A 17,411-nucleotide genomic window follows, 5' to 3' on the forward strand; every position below is an offset into this window, starting at 1 on the left:
AAGTGGCGTTTGTTTGTGGCGTATCTTTCTGATATATTTTCGCAGCTGAACATCTTGAATAAATCTTTGCAAACATCAAACAAAGTGTTGGTCAATGTAATAGAAAAACTGATTGCTTTTACGGAAAAGCTGAAGTTGTGGAAGTGGAAGATCGCGTCCCAGAAAACAGCACCATTTACTGTTTTGAATCAGTTGCTGGAAGATATGGAGTTAGCCTTTGACGATGTCCAGCTTGTCATAGAAAGGCATTTGGGTTCATTGATACGAGAATTTGATATGATTATCCCTAAAGATGAGTGTGGCTCATTTTTTCATGCTTACAAAACGTCGTGCGAAACGTAGTTTTGGAAATAGGGTCGCCAAATATTCGCTATGAATTTAACCTTAATATTTGGGTCGCCACAAATAAAGGTTGAGAAGCACTGGCGTAGGATATTTACTTTTGTTTCCGAACCTCAACAATCGAACCACAGTTATGCGACATTATTATAGCCTAATCTTTCTACACGTTCTATGTTGTATGCTCAGTGGGACGCAGCATCCGAAGGTTCATCACCATCTGAGGCTCATCCAGCTCCTCTGGAGGAGGCAAACGAGGAAGCTCCCCCTTCTCCAACGGATGCTCCTATTCCTCGCTCTCCCAGTCTTCCCGCACGTAAGTTTTTCAGGGTCTGGTTTTCTTACCACTTGGTTATCCTTGTTGGTTTAATGTATAAAGCATAAACATTAAACGATAAACATGCATCATGTCGTTACTGCTACAAAGAGGATGATATAATTAAATGGGCATCATAAAGTTAGAACAGAAACATACAGATTATCCAACCTTACTGAGGTTGATTACCTCGTCTTCGACGTCTCTTGCACTGGGGCATTAGGGTGGCCCCTTTTGAGGCAATTTTTTCATTTCAACTTGCCTAGGTGATAGATTTTTGCCCTAGCCCAAAATATTAATAAATCCATTTTTTTTTTGAAATCTAACCCTGTTTTAACCCTGCCCCAACACCATTTTTAAATCGAGCCCCCTAAATTACGTTTTAATGATAAAATTAGTACTATTTGAGCTAGATATATGTTGTTGGTATTCATTTTTATTGATTTTCAGAAAGGAAGACACTTGCATGCCTTAATTCAAGATTTGAACAACTTTTTTATTGATTCATTTTATAGTATCAATGTAAATGCTTCTTAAATTGACCGATGAAGTGATATGATTTCTTTTTGAGAGTTAGGCAAAAGACAAAGTGATGAAAGCCCTACTAATTTATTGACCAAGAAGTAACAGCACATCGCATTTCACACAATAGAATCTATGTTTGCTTGGATTTTCTGGTGACACATACTTTTTCCCGATCCATGGCTTTTTTCTTCCTTCTATGGTGCACAAAGCTTCACCAATTTGTCGTTTTTGCCCGGCTATCCGCCCAGTTGCTGTTGTTGTCAGTTTAACTCCATGTTCTACAGATTGAGTGTGACTTGGATAATTTAGATCAGGAGTCACCAAACTACGGCCCGCGGGCCGGAACCGGCCCGCAAACTGATTTCATCCGGCCCGCCACATGCTGCGGAAATAACAGCTGCACTACAACTGTTAAGGAAAAAACATTTTACATTTTTCCACCAGGCAGCCTACATGTTGGTGTTCTGTTTTTATCATTAGGCCACCACAAATGGGGACAACCTAGGCCAAATTTGGAAAGATGTAATGTTTTTTCAAGAGCACGATGCCCTGTAGTGTATCACAGCAGGGGATAATTTTTCCAGCAACCTTTGAATTTTCATCACAACTTTGCTATTCCACCACTGACTTTGTTATTTATTGTGCTCAATTCAAGTCAATGGAGATTCTAAATAGTTGTATATCTTTTCGCAATTTGCATCCGGCCCGCAGCTGTTAATCTCGCAACAATCCGGCCCTCAGAAAAAAAGTTTGGTGACCCCTGATTTAGATGAAAAGAATGTTCCACAAATTGCTTAATGTTATGCATGGTTTGGTCAAGGGAGGTTCATTCAAGGGAATGATTCCTTTTTTGTTTGAGAGGTAAGATATTGTCGAGTCCCCACTGCCATATATGGTTATCATTTCTGTACTGTATAAGATGTTGCTTCAAAATTTAATTTGGGAAGGTGAAACTCTTGCGCTGAAGAATTTTACGATTGACTTTCATCTAAGGCAAAAATCTATCACCCAGGCAAGTTGAAATGAAAAAATTGCCTCAAAAGGGGCCACCCTACTGGGGCATGTTATAGGCAAGAATCTAATTCCCAATCTCTTCAGGAGTGCCTACAACTGAGACTGATGGCGATCATCCCCTGCCCAAGGGGTGGACAGTTCGCTTTGATGCGAAGGCGGGCAAGAAATATTACGTTGATCACGTGAATAAGAAGACAACGTGGCACCGGCCGAAAACTGAAGGGAAGGTAGGTTTGGTTGAAGAAACGTAACAAAAAGTAGTGAATTACTTGAGATAAGAAGGTATTAGTTGATTTGTTGTGATATTTTGCGACAGTTTAACTGTGGTCATAAAAACGGGGAGAGGAATAGATGTAACTCGTAAAACTTCGTGATTCGTAAAAAAAAATTCATCAAAACGATATGTTATGTACCTACCATACAATACGGTGGTGGGAGGCTTTATTACACCAATAACAATTCAATATGATTATTATCCGGTAGCAGCGACAGACCATTAGGTCATCTAGTTTTCGAATGGTCGAACGGGTATTGAATATCGACCCAATTCTACTTTTCTCAAGCCTCGTTGTTTTGCTCGCCAACGATTTTTATAAAACAGACGGCGACAGGGTGATCTCATCATGTTTTCATTTTTCCTCAGAGAACTACCAGCGCTCGGATAAACATTCCTAATTCTTCTTCCTCTCCCAACAATGCATCAAAGCATCTACCCTCAGGATGGGAGGCAAAGTATGTGATTTATTATTCTTTATTATTTCTTTTTTGCGTGGACTGACTACCTTGTACAACGTTCCTGTTTTTACGTTACATTTGCGACAAAAAAATCATCCATCTTACATCCTCCAGGACTGCACCTGGAGGCCGTGTCTTCTTCATCGACCACAACCGACAGATAACCACGTGGAACGACCCACGAAGCACTCGTCTCCCCTCACACAGGGGGACCATAAAGAGCGCCAACGAGCTGGGTCCCTTACCTGTGAGTGTTCCACTTGATTCAATAACGTTCGGCATAAATACATGATTGACCAGGGCTGTGGAGTCGAGCAAAAGTTGTACGACTCCATTTCTCCGTTTATTACTGGCCAACTCCGGCTTCAGTGTTGGCAGATTTTTTCAGGTTGTCAGGTTTTTTTTTTAATTTTGTCCTTTTTTATTTTTTTTTTACCCGTGAGTGCTCCTCTTGATTCAGTAATGATCGGCATAAGTACATGATTGACTTTACAACTGGTTGAATCATGCTTTGCAGCCTTATTAGGAAGCAAAGCTGTTTCGTCAAAACGCTTAATCTCAACATGAACAAGAGCTTCAATTTGATGAAAACCTGCACAAAATCTAACACTAAAGAGAATGGTTGCAGAATGTTACTCATACTAATTTAATCAAACTACATCTATCCACGAAAAGGTTGACGATTTTGTTCTTTATTTGCAGCCTGGTTGGGAGGAGAGGATTCACACGGACGGGAGGATATTCTTCGTCGACCACAGTAAGTAGAAGGAAGCCGTAATCTGAGGAGATCAGGGTTTTGCCACTAGCATCACGATCGCATTGTTTATTGTCATTTTGAAATTTAAACTGTAGAGTGTGGAAAGAACACATGGGAAACCATTCCTCATAAAAATCAACACCACAGTGTATTCTTGTAGCAACTTCACGCCAAAGCACTGAATCTACATTGTAAAGTGCTGAGAGTGCTGTGAATTGCCCGATGGATGCAGCGCTATTGTTATTGTGATGTAACCCCAGCTGAGCTCATCGATTTGCAAACATTTCATGTCCTATCATGTACTTGTAGCCAATAAATGACAATTGTTTGAGATGTGCAATCTCAATGCGAGAGTGTCGTCTGCGTACCAATCACTCATCATTGATTTGTTTAGTCAACCACAAGACTCAGTGGGAGGACCCGAGGCTGATGAATCCAGAGATCACCGGACCGGTTAGTATGTGTTTATGTAATCACTAAGTAGAACATGAGCGAGAAATTGAAAGGCACTGGTTAGTTTTAGACTTTGTTTTAGTTTCTGACATGAAACTATTTCTTCGAATCACTGATTGTTTGAAAGTCCCAGAGTCGGAACTGTTGATTTTAAACTGAGTTGCTTTGATTTTCAGGCGGTGCCTTACTCCAGAGACTACAAGCAAAAGTACGAGTTCTTTAAGACCAAAATCCACAAAACAGTGCCGGTGAGTTGTCAAGCCAGCAAAGGTTGCGATTATTACGTCTTCACGTAACATGTTTTTACGTTTCAACGTCGCTTGTGGCGTTTTTCTTGTGAAGTTTGTTCTCCGACTGAGAGCATCTTGCACCCGAGGACGTCGGTTCGAAACTCAAGTAAGCACCCAGCTGCATTTTTGCAGGGACGCCTCATGACAGGTTCAAAGGTTAAAACAAGAAATGTTTTTCTCCAGATTACTTGAACTAAATCTTCAACGCTTGGATTCGACAAAAGAACTAAACAAACTACTTTGTGTTCAGCGTGACATCCCAAACAGATTCGAGATGAAGGTTGACAGGAAATCGATCTTGAACGATTCCTTCCGAGGTATCACCAAGGTGCGCAAATCCGACTTCCTCAAAGCAAGGTTATGGATTGAGTTCAAGGGAGAGAAAGGGCTCGACTACGGGGGAGTTGCGAGAGAGTGGTTCTACCTCTTATCCAAAGAAATGTTCAACCCCTACTATGGGCTTTTTGAATATTCAGCCACGTAAGTCACTGATGGTCTTCCTTTCTTCACTGCGTCGTTATGTTCAAGTTTTTAGATTCCACCTGTTTTGTCTCATGATGTTTTACGTTTATAGCAGTGATTGGTGATGTCATGGCGATTGGTGACGTCATGGATGTCTTTGAACTAGCTCTGTCTGAGTTTTTTTAAATTTTCTTGCATGTGTGCGTTAAATATTCGATCTAACCTTCTCGTATGAAAACACTTGTGCAGCGACAACTACACACTTCAAATCAACCCGAACTCCGGTCTGTGCAACGAAGATCACTTTGAATGGTTCAAGTTCATTGGAAGGGTGGCAGGGATGGCGGTCTTCCATGGAAAGCTACTAGATGGTAAACTTCAATTTTTGATCACTTTTATACCAGCAACAGCGTTTAAATTTAATTGAATCCTCGATGTTTGTGTCTCCTTATCTTAGAAAGAATGGACTAGTGCTTATTTTTGTATGAGTATGTCTCTATTCTCCGTGTTACACACATGGAAAGGGCTCTAGGAAAGTTGCTTCAAAACAACTCAGCGAGCAATTTGCAAAAACGCGGTGCAAAAGTGACGTGTCTATAAACCGGCTTGGAAAATCTTAAAATCAAGTAAACCCAAAGACCACGTTACTAAGTTTCAATTGAAAAGCGACGACGCCCATTCACTTTTCTTGTTTTTCAGCTTTCTTCATTCGACCTTTCTACAAGATGATGCTGGGTAAACCGATCACGCTGCGAGACATGGAATCTGTGGTGAGTTGTATTTGATATACTTGCAATGGAAGGCTATCATTGTCATAGCACGACGTTCAAAATAATCGTGACCTAGTTAAAGCCTTTCTATTGTGTTTGTCTAGTGGACCAGAGTAGCCGGTGAAATAAGATATTTTAGTTGTTCAAGTACGAGTTAGGTTTTTGTTCTTGATTCCGATCTCTCAACGAGCCGTGGTATTCAAACTACTTTGTGGATATTTTTAGTTGTAGTTTTGTTTTCACACACAAAATAGCATTTTCTTTGTTGTTTATTGTGTTAACTTTGATCGATTAAGTTATTTAAATAACTCAAAACATAGCATTCGGTTCAATGTTAAAGAATTATAACATTGCAATCATATCCCATTAACTCATCACGCTGAGATACAGCTACTAGCTGCCTCCAGTCTTCAGCAAGTGCATTTATTGAACCAGTAACTATTTTCTGTGAAGTCATGATTGATATGTTTCAATCGTCCCGCTCTTGTCAAGTATCGAACCAGTGTCGCATGATCAGAAGTTAAAGACTCAAATTCTCAAACCCAATTGTCCAGTCTATACATAGTTACGCGCATGAGCAAACCCAACGGGATGTTGTCAGACAGGGTTCTTATTCCACTCCATCATTTGCAGGATAGCGAGTATTACAACTCACTCAAGTGGATCCTGGAGAACGATCCTACAGATCTTGAGCTCTACTTCACTGTTGATGAAGAATTGTTTGGAGAGACCAAGGTCAACGAACTCAAGCCCAATGGGAAAGACATTCAAGTCACCAATGAGAACAAGAAAGAATACATCCAGTAAGGATGGATGAAATAGAACTTACATGGAAAGAAATTTGCTGAAATTAATTTGCTATTATGCTGTATAGCGATTAAACCGTGTACCGTTTGCGTTACGATTAATATAAGACCAGTACCGGTTACCAGCCAAGCAATCGAATCTTAAATGTTCGTCCCACCTTCTAGTTGTTGAATCTTTGATTAACACGCGAAGTGTTCTTAGTTAAGCACGAAATGAACGAAACCGAATCGAAATTAAGCGACCTTGTGTTTTCAGGCTTGTGATCAAGTGGAGGTTCGTGTCTAGAGTGCAAGACCAGATGAAAGCATTCCTGCACGTAAGTGATGTTGAAACTAAACTTTTTGCAAACGGGTGACTGTATTAATGCTTTACTGCAGTAGCGGGTAATTCAAAACAGTTCAACGCTCCCGTGTACACTCATTACAGCAGCACTTGGCTGTCCAGCTTAGAAGTCCCATCGGGCGGATTTGGTCCCTTGGTCGTAGTATGTCCACGTCTACTTTACTTCCAGATTGGCTGCTTTGTCGTATTCTTCTCTTGTTTAGTAGGTTTGCAATTTGCTGTGGTATGATGAAAGGAAAGACTCTTGACCCGAGAAGCCCCGCCAAACTTATCTCTGCTGTGTTCTTGTTAATAATTGTGATGTCAGAAGTCATCTTTGCCGATTGATGATCTTATAAAATTAGTTGTCGTGTCGTTAACTTTGCTTGCTTCGGACCATTTGTTGCTGCTCCCAAATTCATATTACATACAATTTTCAGTGTGTAAAGTTCATGGGTCAATTTAGCCAGGTCCTAATAAGCTTTTGATACTTTGAACAATGGGTTGGTTTCAGATTTGAAATAGATGCAGCTACGGTGCTCTGCAATGCGTTGCATGTACGTTATTTGATGTTACACTTCAGGGTTTCAATGAGTTGATTCCGGGCAACTTGCTCAAGATATTTGACGAGAATGAATTGGAGTTACTCATGTGCGGGTTGGGTGACGTGGACGTCAATGATTGGAGGAGAAACACCAACTACAAAGGAGAGTATTCAGCCAATCACATCGTCATCCAGTGGTTCTGGAAGGTAGGGTGATGCAAAATAAACAAGAGGTTCTTCGGTTTGCCTGAAATTGATCCATGTTAGAATATGCGCCTTTCAAGGAATCACGATAGGCGACAACGAGTGTGCACTATAGATTGACATGGGTATGCACCCGGCAAAGCTGATGTGGGTGAAATTACTTCTAAAATTACTCCTGGAACGAACGAGAGTAAAAAAAAGATAAGAGTCTATGCTGTGATACTAGAAAATTTTTAAGAAGTAATCTCTATTGCCGTAAATATTTGTGAAAACAACTCTATTTCCTTCTTCAGGTTGTCTTGTTGATGGATCCAGAGTTGCGGGTTCGATTTCTGCAGTTCGTGACTGGAACATCTCGTGTCCCGATGAATGGGTTCGGAGAACTCTGGGGCAGCAATGGACCTCAACTGTTCACGATTGAAAAGTGGGGAACAGCAGAGAAACTTCCCCGCGCTCATACATGGTGAGTTATGTCAATAGTGACATTGCCTGTTTTTATTTCACAGCGCTTTATACATCGCAAGTGTGCTTGTTACAAGGAAAACAGTTACAGCATAGTCGCGAGCACATTGTTACTCAGTTCAAATAAGAAGTACTGAACAAAAACGACGCTCGCTGTTCAATGTTGTTTTCACAAGTCTTTGATAACACCTGACGAGGTAGCGAACCCGAGTCTATCGATCCAGAAGCTGGTATCCACTGGGTTTGCTTGAGTCGGTTTTGCTGAAAGTGGCCATTTCTATGTCACTTAAAAACAGCTTTTCATTTCTTCGTTGTTTTCTTCGCAGTTTCAATCGACTGGACCTTCCTCCTTATAACAACTTTGAAGAATTGCGCAGCAAACTTCATCTTGCCATCGAGAGCACTCAGGGTTTTGAGGGAGTTGATTAACGCGTTTTGGTGGGTGGTTTTGGACCTCATATTCGGCTTTATTTCTCTTAAGACCTTCTCCTATCAAGCAACTGCTCCAGCAATCACATTTTCTTGATAAAAAGAAACATTTGAATAAGTTATATCGAGTTTTTTTTCATGTGTTGTTTTGTTTCGCTTCGTAATTCCATCTGACAAAATCTGCCTTTTCAACAACCTTTGAACTTGTAGCGTTTGGCTAAGATGCTTATCGCTGACTCATGGGACAAGACGACTGGTCAGTGGTTGATGATGTTGGCCTCAGTTGAAGGGATTGTTATAGCACAATATCATTTTGCAATCCGCATTTCGATGTTGAAACGATGTTGTTGCATTGTGGTTGTAGCAATACCATATGTTACAAACTCTGTGTGTTCAAATATCAAAGCAATGGAAGTTTATGCTCAAGCAAGAATTTCCATTTGCGCTTCTACTTGCGAAAGCTGTCTTGTTTACGTCGTTTCAATGTCTTAGTAAGTTTGCCTTTATGTACTCTCATATGGGAAACTTTACTAGCTGGGCACTATGTGCGTATAAGAAACATAAGTGGGCGTAATTTTCCTTGAAAGTTTGCCATTTGCCTGTACTATTGTGTATGTGTAGTCTCAGTTCGTTACGTAATTATGACACAGGAAATATGTCAACCGTTTATCGAACACTTAGGATTGGATGCACCAACAACGTATCATTCAACGGTTAATCAAATCTACCGACTAACCAGCTTATTCCGCGAACTAATCGAACCGCAATTCGATTATTTGAATTGCAGATTACCGAACTACCGATGAACTTTGCGCACACTGATTCTTGAACAACTAACTAGATGGTCCGTCGCATTCCGCCGCTTAAAAGATTTGCTGTTGATACATTGAAGTTTATTCGGCCCCTTTATCTGCCCTGGTTTGATGAGATCACCCCCCCACCCAAACAGGCCGCTTTTCATCTGCCCCAAATCTTCTCTTTTGTAAAAAATGTCTTCTCGTGAAAGCAGCGCTAACTTGATGTGTTGTAGTCATGCCGGCTTGACCGGTAATCAATTTCCCAGCTGACAACCTTGATGATTTACGTCGCTTCAAGGTTGCCGATCGTTGAAATGATGTAAAAATGTTCACGTTTTGTATCAGTCGGTGCCCGGGAACCTCCAGCACCTGAAGAAAAAGTAACGTAGACCTCATAGTCACGTGACCAAAGAAGTTTGTTGTTGTTATGACATTGTGACTTGCAGCGACCTGGTTTGACGTCATCGTAATGCCTCATCGACGTCAGCATCTGAACATTCGATGACATTGCAGCATGTCTTAACTTAGCATACAAGTTACTTTATGCTGTTTTAGCGTTCTGTTAAACTATTTTCAATTCCAGTGTACCCAAATGCTTTTCGAGTTAATTACTTAAAAATACATTTGCATTATCGGAAAGTGTAACCGTAAGATTTTTGTTCTTATCATCATAAGAGCGATTTAATAAGTTCTCTTGGTTGTATAAGTATTAAGTTTGTCTAACTTACGAGTTGCCGACTGTTGTTTTGTACTATTCTGTCATCGTCTTGTTTATTTTGTAGTTTCGTATTCGTGATGGATTCTTTACACGTGTCCGATCTATTATCAATTCCTGTTTGTTTCAAATTGACAGTTGCCCCTCCAGTGAAGGGCCGTATGTGATGGGCCCAAACCCATGTGACTTGCAACTCATCGCTTGATTCCCCAATACATTACTTGTCCGAAACATGTGCTTTTGCCCCCCCCCCAAGTACTCTTCCACCACAGATTGCTTATCTGGTGGGGCTACTCTTGGACACCTGACGCAGATCTTATCTGTGGAATGGGAACAAGCCCATTTGACGGAGCTTCGGCTGTATACGAAGAATGACTGCACAAGGATGTAATAGATTGCATCAGCATTTTTAAAAATAACGTTTTTCATTCCTCTGCTCAATTGTCGTTTTTGCATTAATTTAAACTAACAAACGGGGAATTATGGTGTAAGCATGCCGCTAGAACGAGCATTATTTCGTTTTTCTTTTTCGTTTTCAATCGGCGACTTATGTTATTGTACAAAGACACGTATAATACGAACATTCACTTTACTTCTGTGTTCGCTTTTCTTTCTTGACGTTTGCATAACATCCAGTAACGACGAAATATCGCATTGACATGTACATTTATCTTTATAAACGCATCGCTATGGAAGGTTTGATTTCGATCGAGCTAGCTTGGAATATTTCCTTTGCACCATCCTGACGTAGTGTATGTCACCATTGCATCATGACTGCGTCACAGTCGCTCAAAATTGACCACTATAAATTTTGTTTTGCTGAATATGATTTTTTCGTTAATTAACGTTTGAAGAACGTGTTTTGCGCCATATTCTTCCCAGCAAGCAAAATTCATCCGTTTTACACTGATTCGAAGTCTGCTGACGTTAAATTTATGTAAAAAGGACCAGTTTTACTAGCTAAGGTGAAGTAAAATGATATGTGTCAGTCAGCACCCCTGCAAACAAAAGTTCTTTATCCGAAACTTATCTGGGAAGGCTTTGCTTCTACGCGTTAAAATTTTACGTTGATTGAACATTGGTAGACGTTTAATTTCAATACCAGTCCTTAATTTCATGACAGAATTTTCTTTTTATTCATTTTCCATTGCGCTGGATTGGTGAATTTGATTATTGACTTCCATGTAATTCTATGTCATTTCACGAAAAGTAAACGCAAACTTTTCTCCGCAACATATTAATGCAATTCTGTTGTGTTTTTGTTCAATATATTAAACGATAGGATATTATTTTTCTGTACCAAATTTAGATAATTTTCCTATTATTCGGGACATACAGTATTTCATTTCTTTGCTGAGAAGTTCAGTGCCTTCGTGGCCGCATTTGCGGGGTTGGTTAGGCTTTTTGAACTCGATGCTAAAACATGGTTATGAGCGGCTGCAAAAAGCCCAATTGAAAAAGAGACTTAACTAAAAACACGAAGTCTCTTTGCAAGTAGGCAAGTCAGTTTCTTGCATGCTCATTTCTTGAAAAAGTGGTTTAAAAATCAAAGTGAGTTCCAGCCGTCTCAACCAAGTCAGCAAATCAGTCCCTTTTTTATTGATGATGTTCAATGTAAAGTGAAACTGATTTGCTGGCTTTAGTTTAACCGCTCCCATCGCAAGGCTGTTTTGTTTGATTGTAATTCTGATATATTGGCATTTCAAGCATCGTACAACGTGAAGGAGTGTGCTCACTCTGGTGTGGTTTTATATTTGAAGAGCAAGCTATTTGGTCTTTGTTTGGAACATTGGAACACCGCGGTACTGCAGGCTCACAGATAGGCTTACAGCTAAAAGACATCGGTTAGACTTAGGTGGTTTTCTTTGATCCCCGTTACTCTTAAACTTGTGGGCGGTGGGATGACGCAGTGGTTAAGACGTTCGATTTGCAATCCTGGTTCGACTTTCTGCTTAAGCTGGTTGTTGACAAACACCGCTCACCTCTACCCAGGGTGTAACAAATTGGGTGGGCGTAGTTGCTGAAAGAAAGGCGGCCGAGAGCAAGAAACTGGCCACCCTACTCTCGTTAGTGCCGACGGCTTAGTATATTGAGAACCTCATCTTCTTATCTCCCGATGCTTGGATTCAAGTATGGTACTCACCTTTACTCTTAAACTTGTCAGCCTTAGAAAAGCGGTAGGCTACGGTTGGTTTTACTGAGATCGTTTGCTGGACCTCGCCAAAGTGCGCCATTGTTGTCTGGGCTATTTTCCACAATAACCTTAAAATTCAAGAATCCAAAATGTGGCGTGGGCGGCTAAGATTCCTTGAATAAAAAATTGCAATCCATCGGCCCAATAACAACATTTTGGGCACCTGCAATAGCCCACAAAATTTTTGTTTTCGAAGAATTGTCCTAAACGGAATTTTGCTTGCTCGCAGATAAACAATTAAAATCAGGCAACTCTTTGAACATCATTGACTTCAGTCCAGTGAAGGTCACGTGATCTCCAAAAACAAGCGATTTTACTCTGCTTTTGCCTAGTTTTTCGCTTGCTTAATCAAATTTTGTAAAGTTTATCGGTGGCTAAAACGTCATAGGGTAGGTAGGTGTGTTTTTAATAGTGGGTAGGCTATAAAAGAGGTAGAATTTTTTTTTAATTGTTTCAGAAACTAAAGTACATTCCAATGTCAGTGTTGTAGGCCTACACGTCAATGAAATGAATTGTCAGCGTCAGCGCGAATTGGCTAAAAACTTTACGGCGTAAAGTAGCCTACTGCGTCAGTTCTTAAAGAAATTGACGGCGTCAGCGGTATTTTAGCCAGGGTCTTACAAAACAGAAATATTTCAACCAAGTGTAGGCTAACAGTAGCTATAAATAAAGAGCAGGTTTTATGTTTTGAGAATGTATTGTAATTAGCTTATTGGTTATTTCTTTTAAAACGTTTGTCTGACGATCTGCTGCGTTTGGGACGCATAATGTCCTTTCCAAGCGAAAACATGCGTTCCACAGCAGCGCTGAATGGTATTGGTGTGTTGTATTTCAAAAACAAGTCTCGAAAGCGTTTACTTGGCAAGGTAGCCTTATCACTGTTCCAAGCGTGCTGTGATGGCTTAGCATATATAAATTTTGGGTCCACCGCACCAACACCGCTCTTTTCAGCTCTTGAAATAATATTTCTTCAAACTCCGCGATGACATCCATCGATTTTTCGCTTTCTTTCTCTGATCCCTCATTCTCGATACTGCTCACGATATGAGTGATCCCCATTTGGTGAACTCTGGGTGAACTTCTTCAGCTTGTATTCCAGGGAGCCATTCCAACCAACGCGAAAGCGGGTAATTCGGATAAGTCGCGCTGGCCAGAATACATTGTGAAACGAGATTTTCCATCAAAACAAAAAATGACGCATAGCGCTTGACGCTTAAAATCGGCGAAATAGTTGACAGCGCTATCACTTCCGTCAACTAAAAAATAAACTGACGGCGCTAGCCTCAGCGTCAACGTACAACACTGTCCAATGTTAACACATTGCTCAGCTAGTTAACAAAGTACAGTATTTTAGTGTTAATAGCCACAAGTATGCCGTTGAACATGAAATTACTTTCAATTCTAAAATGTAATTTGGTGTGTTATTCTCCCCCAAAACTTTTATCTTTCACGTGCTCCTCTGCTAACCTACATCTAGGTAAATCTGAAATTGTGTTCACAAACTCTAAAATATCTGGGTGTAGGCCGATTTATTGAGAATTCTCTCTCGGATGAAAATGATATTTAAAGGAAGGTACGCTCTCAATAGCCTACTGTGGTGCAAACAATGCAAAATCTCATTTTGCTAAATGCTCAGTTGCTCACCCGCTGTAAAAAACATTGTATTCTGCTCTTCTTATTGTAACTTACCGTATGTCGTTTTACGCATCCCAGTTGTGGAACAAGTTTAAATCTTCCACACACGCAATCGTTTTATAACTTACATACGGTAGTGTTGCTTCAATGTCTTTGAAGTTCTCTAGTAGTAAACTGATGAAGGAGATCTGCTCGACTATCTGAGCGGCTGCTATGCTGCGACGATCCTTTGTCCATTACTAACTTAGTTGGTCTGTCTGCACTGTCAAAGTACCAAAGGATCGGTCAACAGTCTCAATAGTTTAATAGAAATCAGTTTCATGAGAGGCCGTAGCCTTCACATCTTCAGTCTCATATGAATGAAACAAGTTAGGGGAGACTCGGGTAAGTTGGCCCAGCAAAATGAAAAATTGAATTTGTGAACTAATAACAAAACATATGTTAAAGCGAATGCTATTGAAGAGTAGAGAATTTATCACTCTAGAAGTGGACATATTCTTGCATCAACCAACATTCTTAGGTAGCCTATGTAATTTTTCAAGTTTTCCAAAAAAATTAAAATGGACCATCTTGCCCGCCTGTGCAGGTAATTTGGCCCACCATGGAAGGTAAGTTGGCCACCTGGCCAACGTGTCCATCTCTCGGTATGATAAGCAGTGGAAAAGCTATCTTTCTCCTCAATGTTACTTTCTAATTATTGCTTGGTTTTATACAGGCTACAGGCATACATACATTGTATGCCTGTAGCCTGTAGGTAGAGCAATGTACCGGTATGGTTTATAATACTGTATAATCTACTATTATAATGCAGTATTTTACCCCAGTAAACGTTTTTTGCATTACACCAAATAAACTTTGGATAATAATGAAGGCTGTATCAAATATCATGTAGCTGCAACGGCATGCTTTTATCTTTTATGTTTCTAACGATACTGATAGGTAGAACCTTGTTTGCAGTACAAACCCCATTTTGCATGGGTACCAATATCGGAACATTTTTTATTGTATCTCCGAAGCGGAGTACGTTTTAGACCGTCGCTTGAGAAGTGGTTGCATATTTTTCTTTGACTCACACCATTCCTCAACATCTTTAACCCTTTTCATACACCTGCTGAGACATATTTTTGCGATTGGTTATCTTGATCTAATTACTTACCAATATTCTATCATTACAATGTGGGTTAGGAATAAGTTGTCGCAATCTGTGGGGAGGTGAATTATTGTTATTGATTGCTGATGTAAAGCCGCGATTTACTTACTTTGGATACTTGATGCTTCAATCTTGAAAAAGTAAATCATCGTATTAATTAGTCCATTATCATTCTATGTAATACCTCATGAAGGCAAGTTGGCCATGGTGGCCAACGTACCCACCCACGAAGTGGGCCAACTTCCCTGCATGGCAACCATATTGTAAAAACTAAAATGTATGTCAAACTACCGAGCTTCTAACAACGGCTTCACCGTCAAAGTGAGCCTTAATAACTACCCTAGCGTTGCACTCACTAAATAATAACCTTTCTTATACAGTAAGAAAAAACTCACACGACATGTAAAAAATTCTAAAATCCAAAAATTTTAAAAATCACAATTTTTCATACAAAAATTGAGCTCACAAGTTTATACTGCTTGCTAGAGCCTCCCAACCTGGTAATAAGGTAGTTTAAACAGCATTTTCTCGGTATGTGTATGATACGTCACAATAACTATTGTACTTAAAAAATTATTTAGAGTGGGCCAACTTGCCCACTGGGCCAACTTACCTGAGTGTCCCCTACGGTTCGTGCGAAGAAATTGAAATATAGCCTACACACTTTTACATTTCTTCGCACGAACCGTAACTTGTTTCATTCATACGAGACTGAAGATGTGAGGGCTACGACCTCTCATGAAATCGATTTCTATTAAACTATTGAGACTGTTGACCGATCTTTTGGTACTTAGACAGTGCAGACAGACCAACTAGTGTTGCTGGGAATCCAAACCTGACCAAGGCAAGACGGTCAGTGCCCACTGCCTGTCCGGATTTTCAAATTCCTGGACCGGCGCCCGGAGCTCCTGGATCACGCGGACCGAGTATTTGCGTACAAAGCTAGATTGAATCTAATGCCACTTAAATCAAAACCAAGCCATGGCCGCCGTTACCTACCTGCCATGTGTCGTGCGTGTGGGAAAGCGGAAGAGACTCTCCCCCACGTATTGAATCACTGCCCTACCGTGATGACTGTTGTCACGGAACGACACAATTCAGTATTGAGGGAGATCGTGGGGCACGTGCCTGCCGAATGGCAACCCGAGCTTTCCATAGATAGTACGGTTCCACAGCACGTGGAAGCGGGCGGTGCCGATCTGCGTCCTGACATCGTCTTGCAACGCCCTGACGGTGTCACGTTCGTATGTGACGTCACATGTCCGTTCGACAACGGCGCGGATTCTCTTCGAAAAGCCGCCGACAGGAAACACGACAAGTACGGCGAGTTATGTGTCAACATAAAGGAAGACAGGAAGCGCCCTTGCAGGGACGTCCTGTCACTTGCGTTCGTCGTAGGCTCCTTCGGGAGCTATGCCCCGACGAGCTCTCGAGCTCTGACGGCCTTGGGCGTTCCTGCTCGTGGGGTAGCAGAGATGGCTAGAAAAGTGGCTTCCCTCTCAATCGAAGGATCCTTCCGCGTCTGGAAAGCTTGGAACGCCGGGCTCACTTGTGGAGGGGCTACGTCATAGAAAAGACGACTTCAGCGATCAGAAACTTATTCCCCAATAACAGAAACGTTGCAATAAGTATCCGAGCGCGCAAGACAGCAAACCGTTTAGACGTCATAACCTTATATTAATTGTCTTAAAATTCATCACTTTATATCATCAACTTATGTCTATAAACCAGTGTCATCTTTTTATAATGCTCCAGTCTCATCAAACACAAGCATTCAAAAATGAACAAAGGAAAGGAATAAAATGTCTAATGTACATTGTGAATTGAGACTGGTTTAACAGCAATTAGGTAACTTCAATCATCACTATATCTCTATGTATTAATCAATCAATTGTTTCGAATTATCTTACGCTGCCTTCGCCTTGTAACGCTGTTCTTTCCCGCTTGGATCAACCTCACTCTGCTTTCAACGCATTGATCAACACGATCCCCTGATCAACTCGATGCAGCCTCAAAATTTCCACCCCAATTTTCTACTTTTTCCTGGTAATGTAGCCTATCAGTGCCTCTGGTTTCGAGTGCTAGCCTCCCCGACCCAGCTGGGCGAACCTGCCTCAACGTCTGGCCAATGCACATCCGCGCTCGCCGAATCAAAGCTTACTCTTCTCCAGTGAGTAGGCTATGTATTACATTCCCGCCTATATTTTTTGTTTCTATTGATTAATCGAGCCTCTGCTCCACATTTTTATTTGAATTTCGTCTGCCACGAGAGCCAAATTATCCTTAAATAGTTGACTCTCTTCCTCGTGGTATACCCCAATTTTATCCGCTCTGTCTACTGGCAGACCGGGTATAAGAGTCAAGTACCTGCGCCGAGGTCGCGTGAAGGAGACGTGGGCGCCGCCCGGCGGTCAATTACTGCCGGTTCCAGCATCCACACGCGACGGGTCACCCGGCCCGTCGCAGGCCATCTTTCTGGGCAATGCAGAAAG

At 41.1% G+C, this 17,411-nt stretch overlaps 1 protein-coding gene across 1 annotated transcript in view; it reads left to right on the forward strand.

The window, feature by feature from the left end:
- LOC145772775 (E3 ubiquitin-protein ligase NEDD4-like) overlaps nucleotides 1–11,675 on the forward strand; it is a 33,284-nt gene extending 21,609 nt beyond the window's left edge. Inside the window, exons 11-25 of the mRNA XM_082584652.1 lie at nucleotides 529–655; nucleotides 2,279–2,421; nucleotides 2,838–2,926; nucleotides 3,044–3,176; nucleotides 3,632–3,686; nucleotides 4,081–4,139; nucleotides 4,316–4,387; nucleotides 4,680–4,909; nucleotides 5,141–5,262; nucleotides 5,591–5,661; nucleotides 6,295–6,464; nucleotides 6,724–6,784; nucleotides 7,373–7,540; nucleotides 7,831–8,000; nucleotides 8,326–11,675. Coding sequence (XP_082440778.1) covers nucleotides 529–655; nucleotides 2,279–2,421; nucleotides 2,838–2,926; nucleotides 3,044–3,176; nucleotides 3,632–3,686; nucleotides 4,081–4,139; nucleotides 4,316–4,387; nucleotides 4,680–4,909; nucleotides 5,141–5,262; nucleotides 5,591–5,661; nucleotides 6,295–6,464; nucleotides 6,724–6,784; nucleotides 7,373–7,540; nucleotides 7,831–8,000; nucleotides 8,326–8,428 — 1,773 coding nt within the window. The 3' untranslated portion in view covers nucleotides 8,429–11,675. The remainder of the gene's footprint in view (nucleotides 1–528; nucleotides 656–2,278; nucleotides 2,422–2,837; nucleotides 2,927–3,043; nucleotides 3,177–3,631; nucleotides 3,687–4,080; nucleotides 4,140–4,315; nucleotides 4,388–4,679; nucleotides 4,910–5,140; nucleotides 5,263–5,590; nucleotides 5,662–6,294; nucleotides 6,465–6,723; nucleotides 6,785–7,372; nucleotides 7,541–7,830; nucleotides 8,001–8,325) is intronic.
- Nucleotides 11,676–17,411: the final 5,736 nt, after the last annotated feature.

The sequence above is a fragment of the Aplidium turbinatum genome, chromosome 6 (genome assembly GCF_918807975.1).
Source record: "Aplidium turbinatum chromosome 6, kaAplTurb1.1, whole genome shotgun sequence".
Classification (NCBI taxonomy): domain Eukaryota; kingdom Metazoa; phylum Chordata; class Ascidiacea; order Aplousobranchia; family Polyclinidae; genus Aplidium; species Aplidium turbinatum.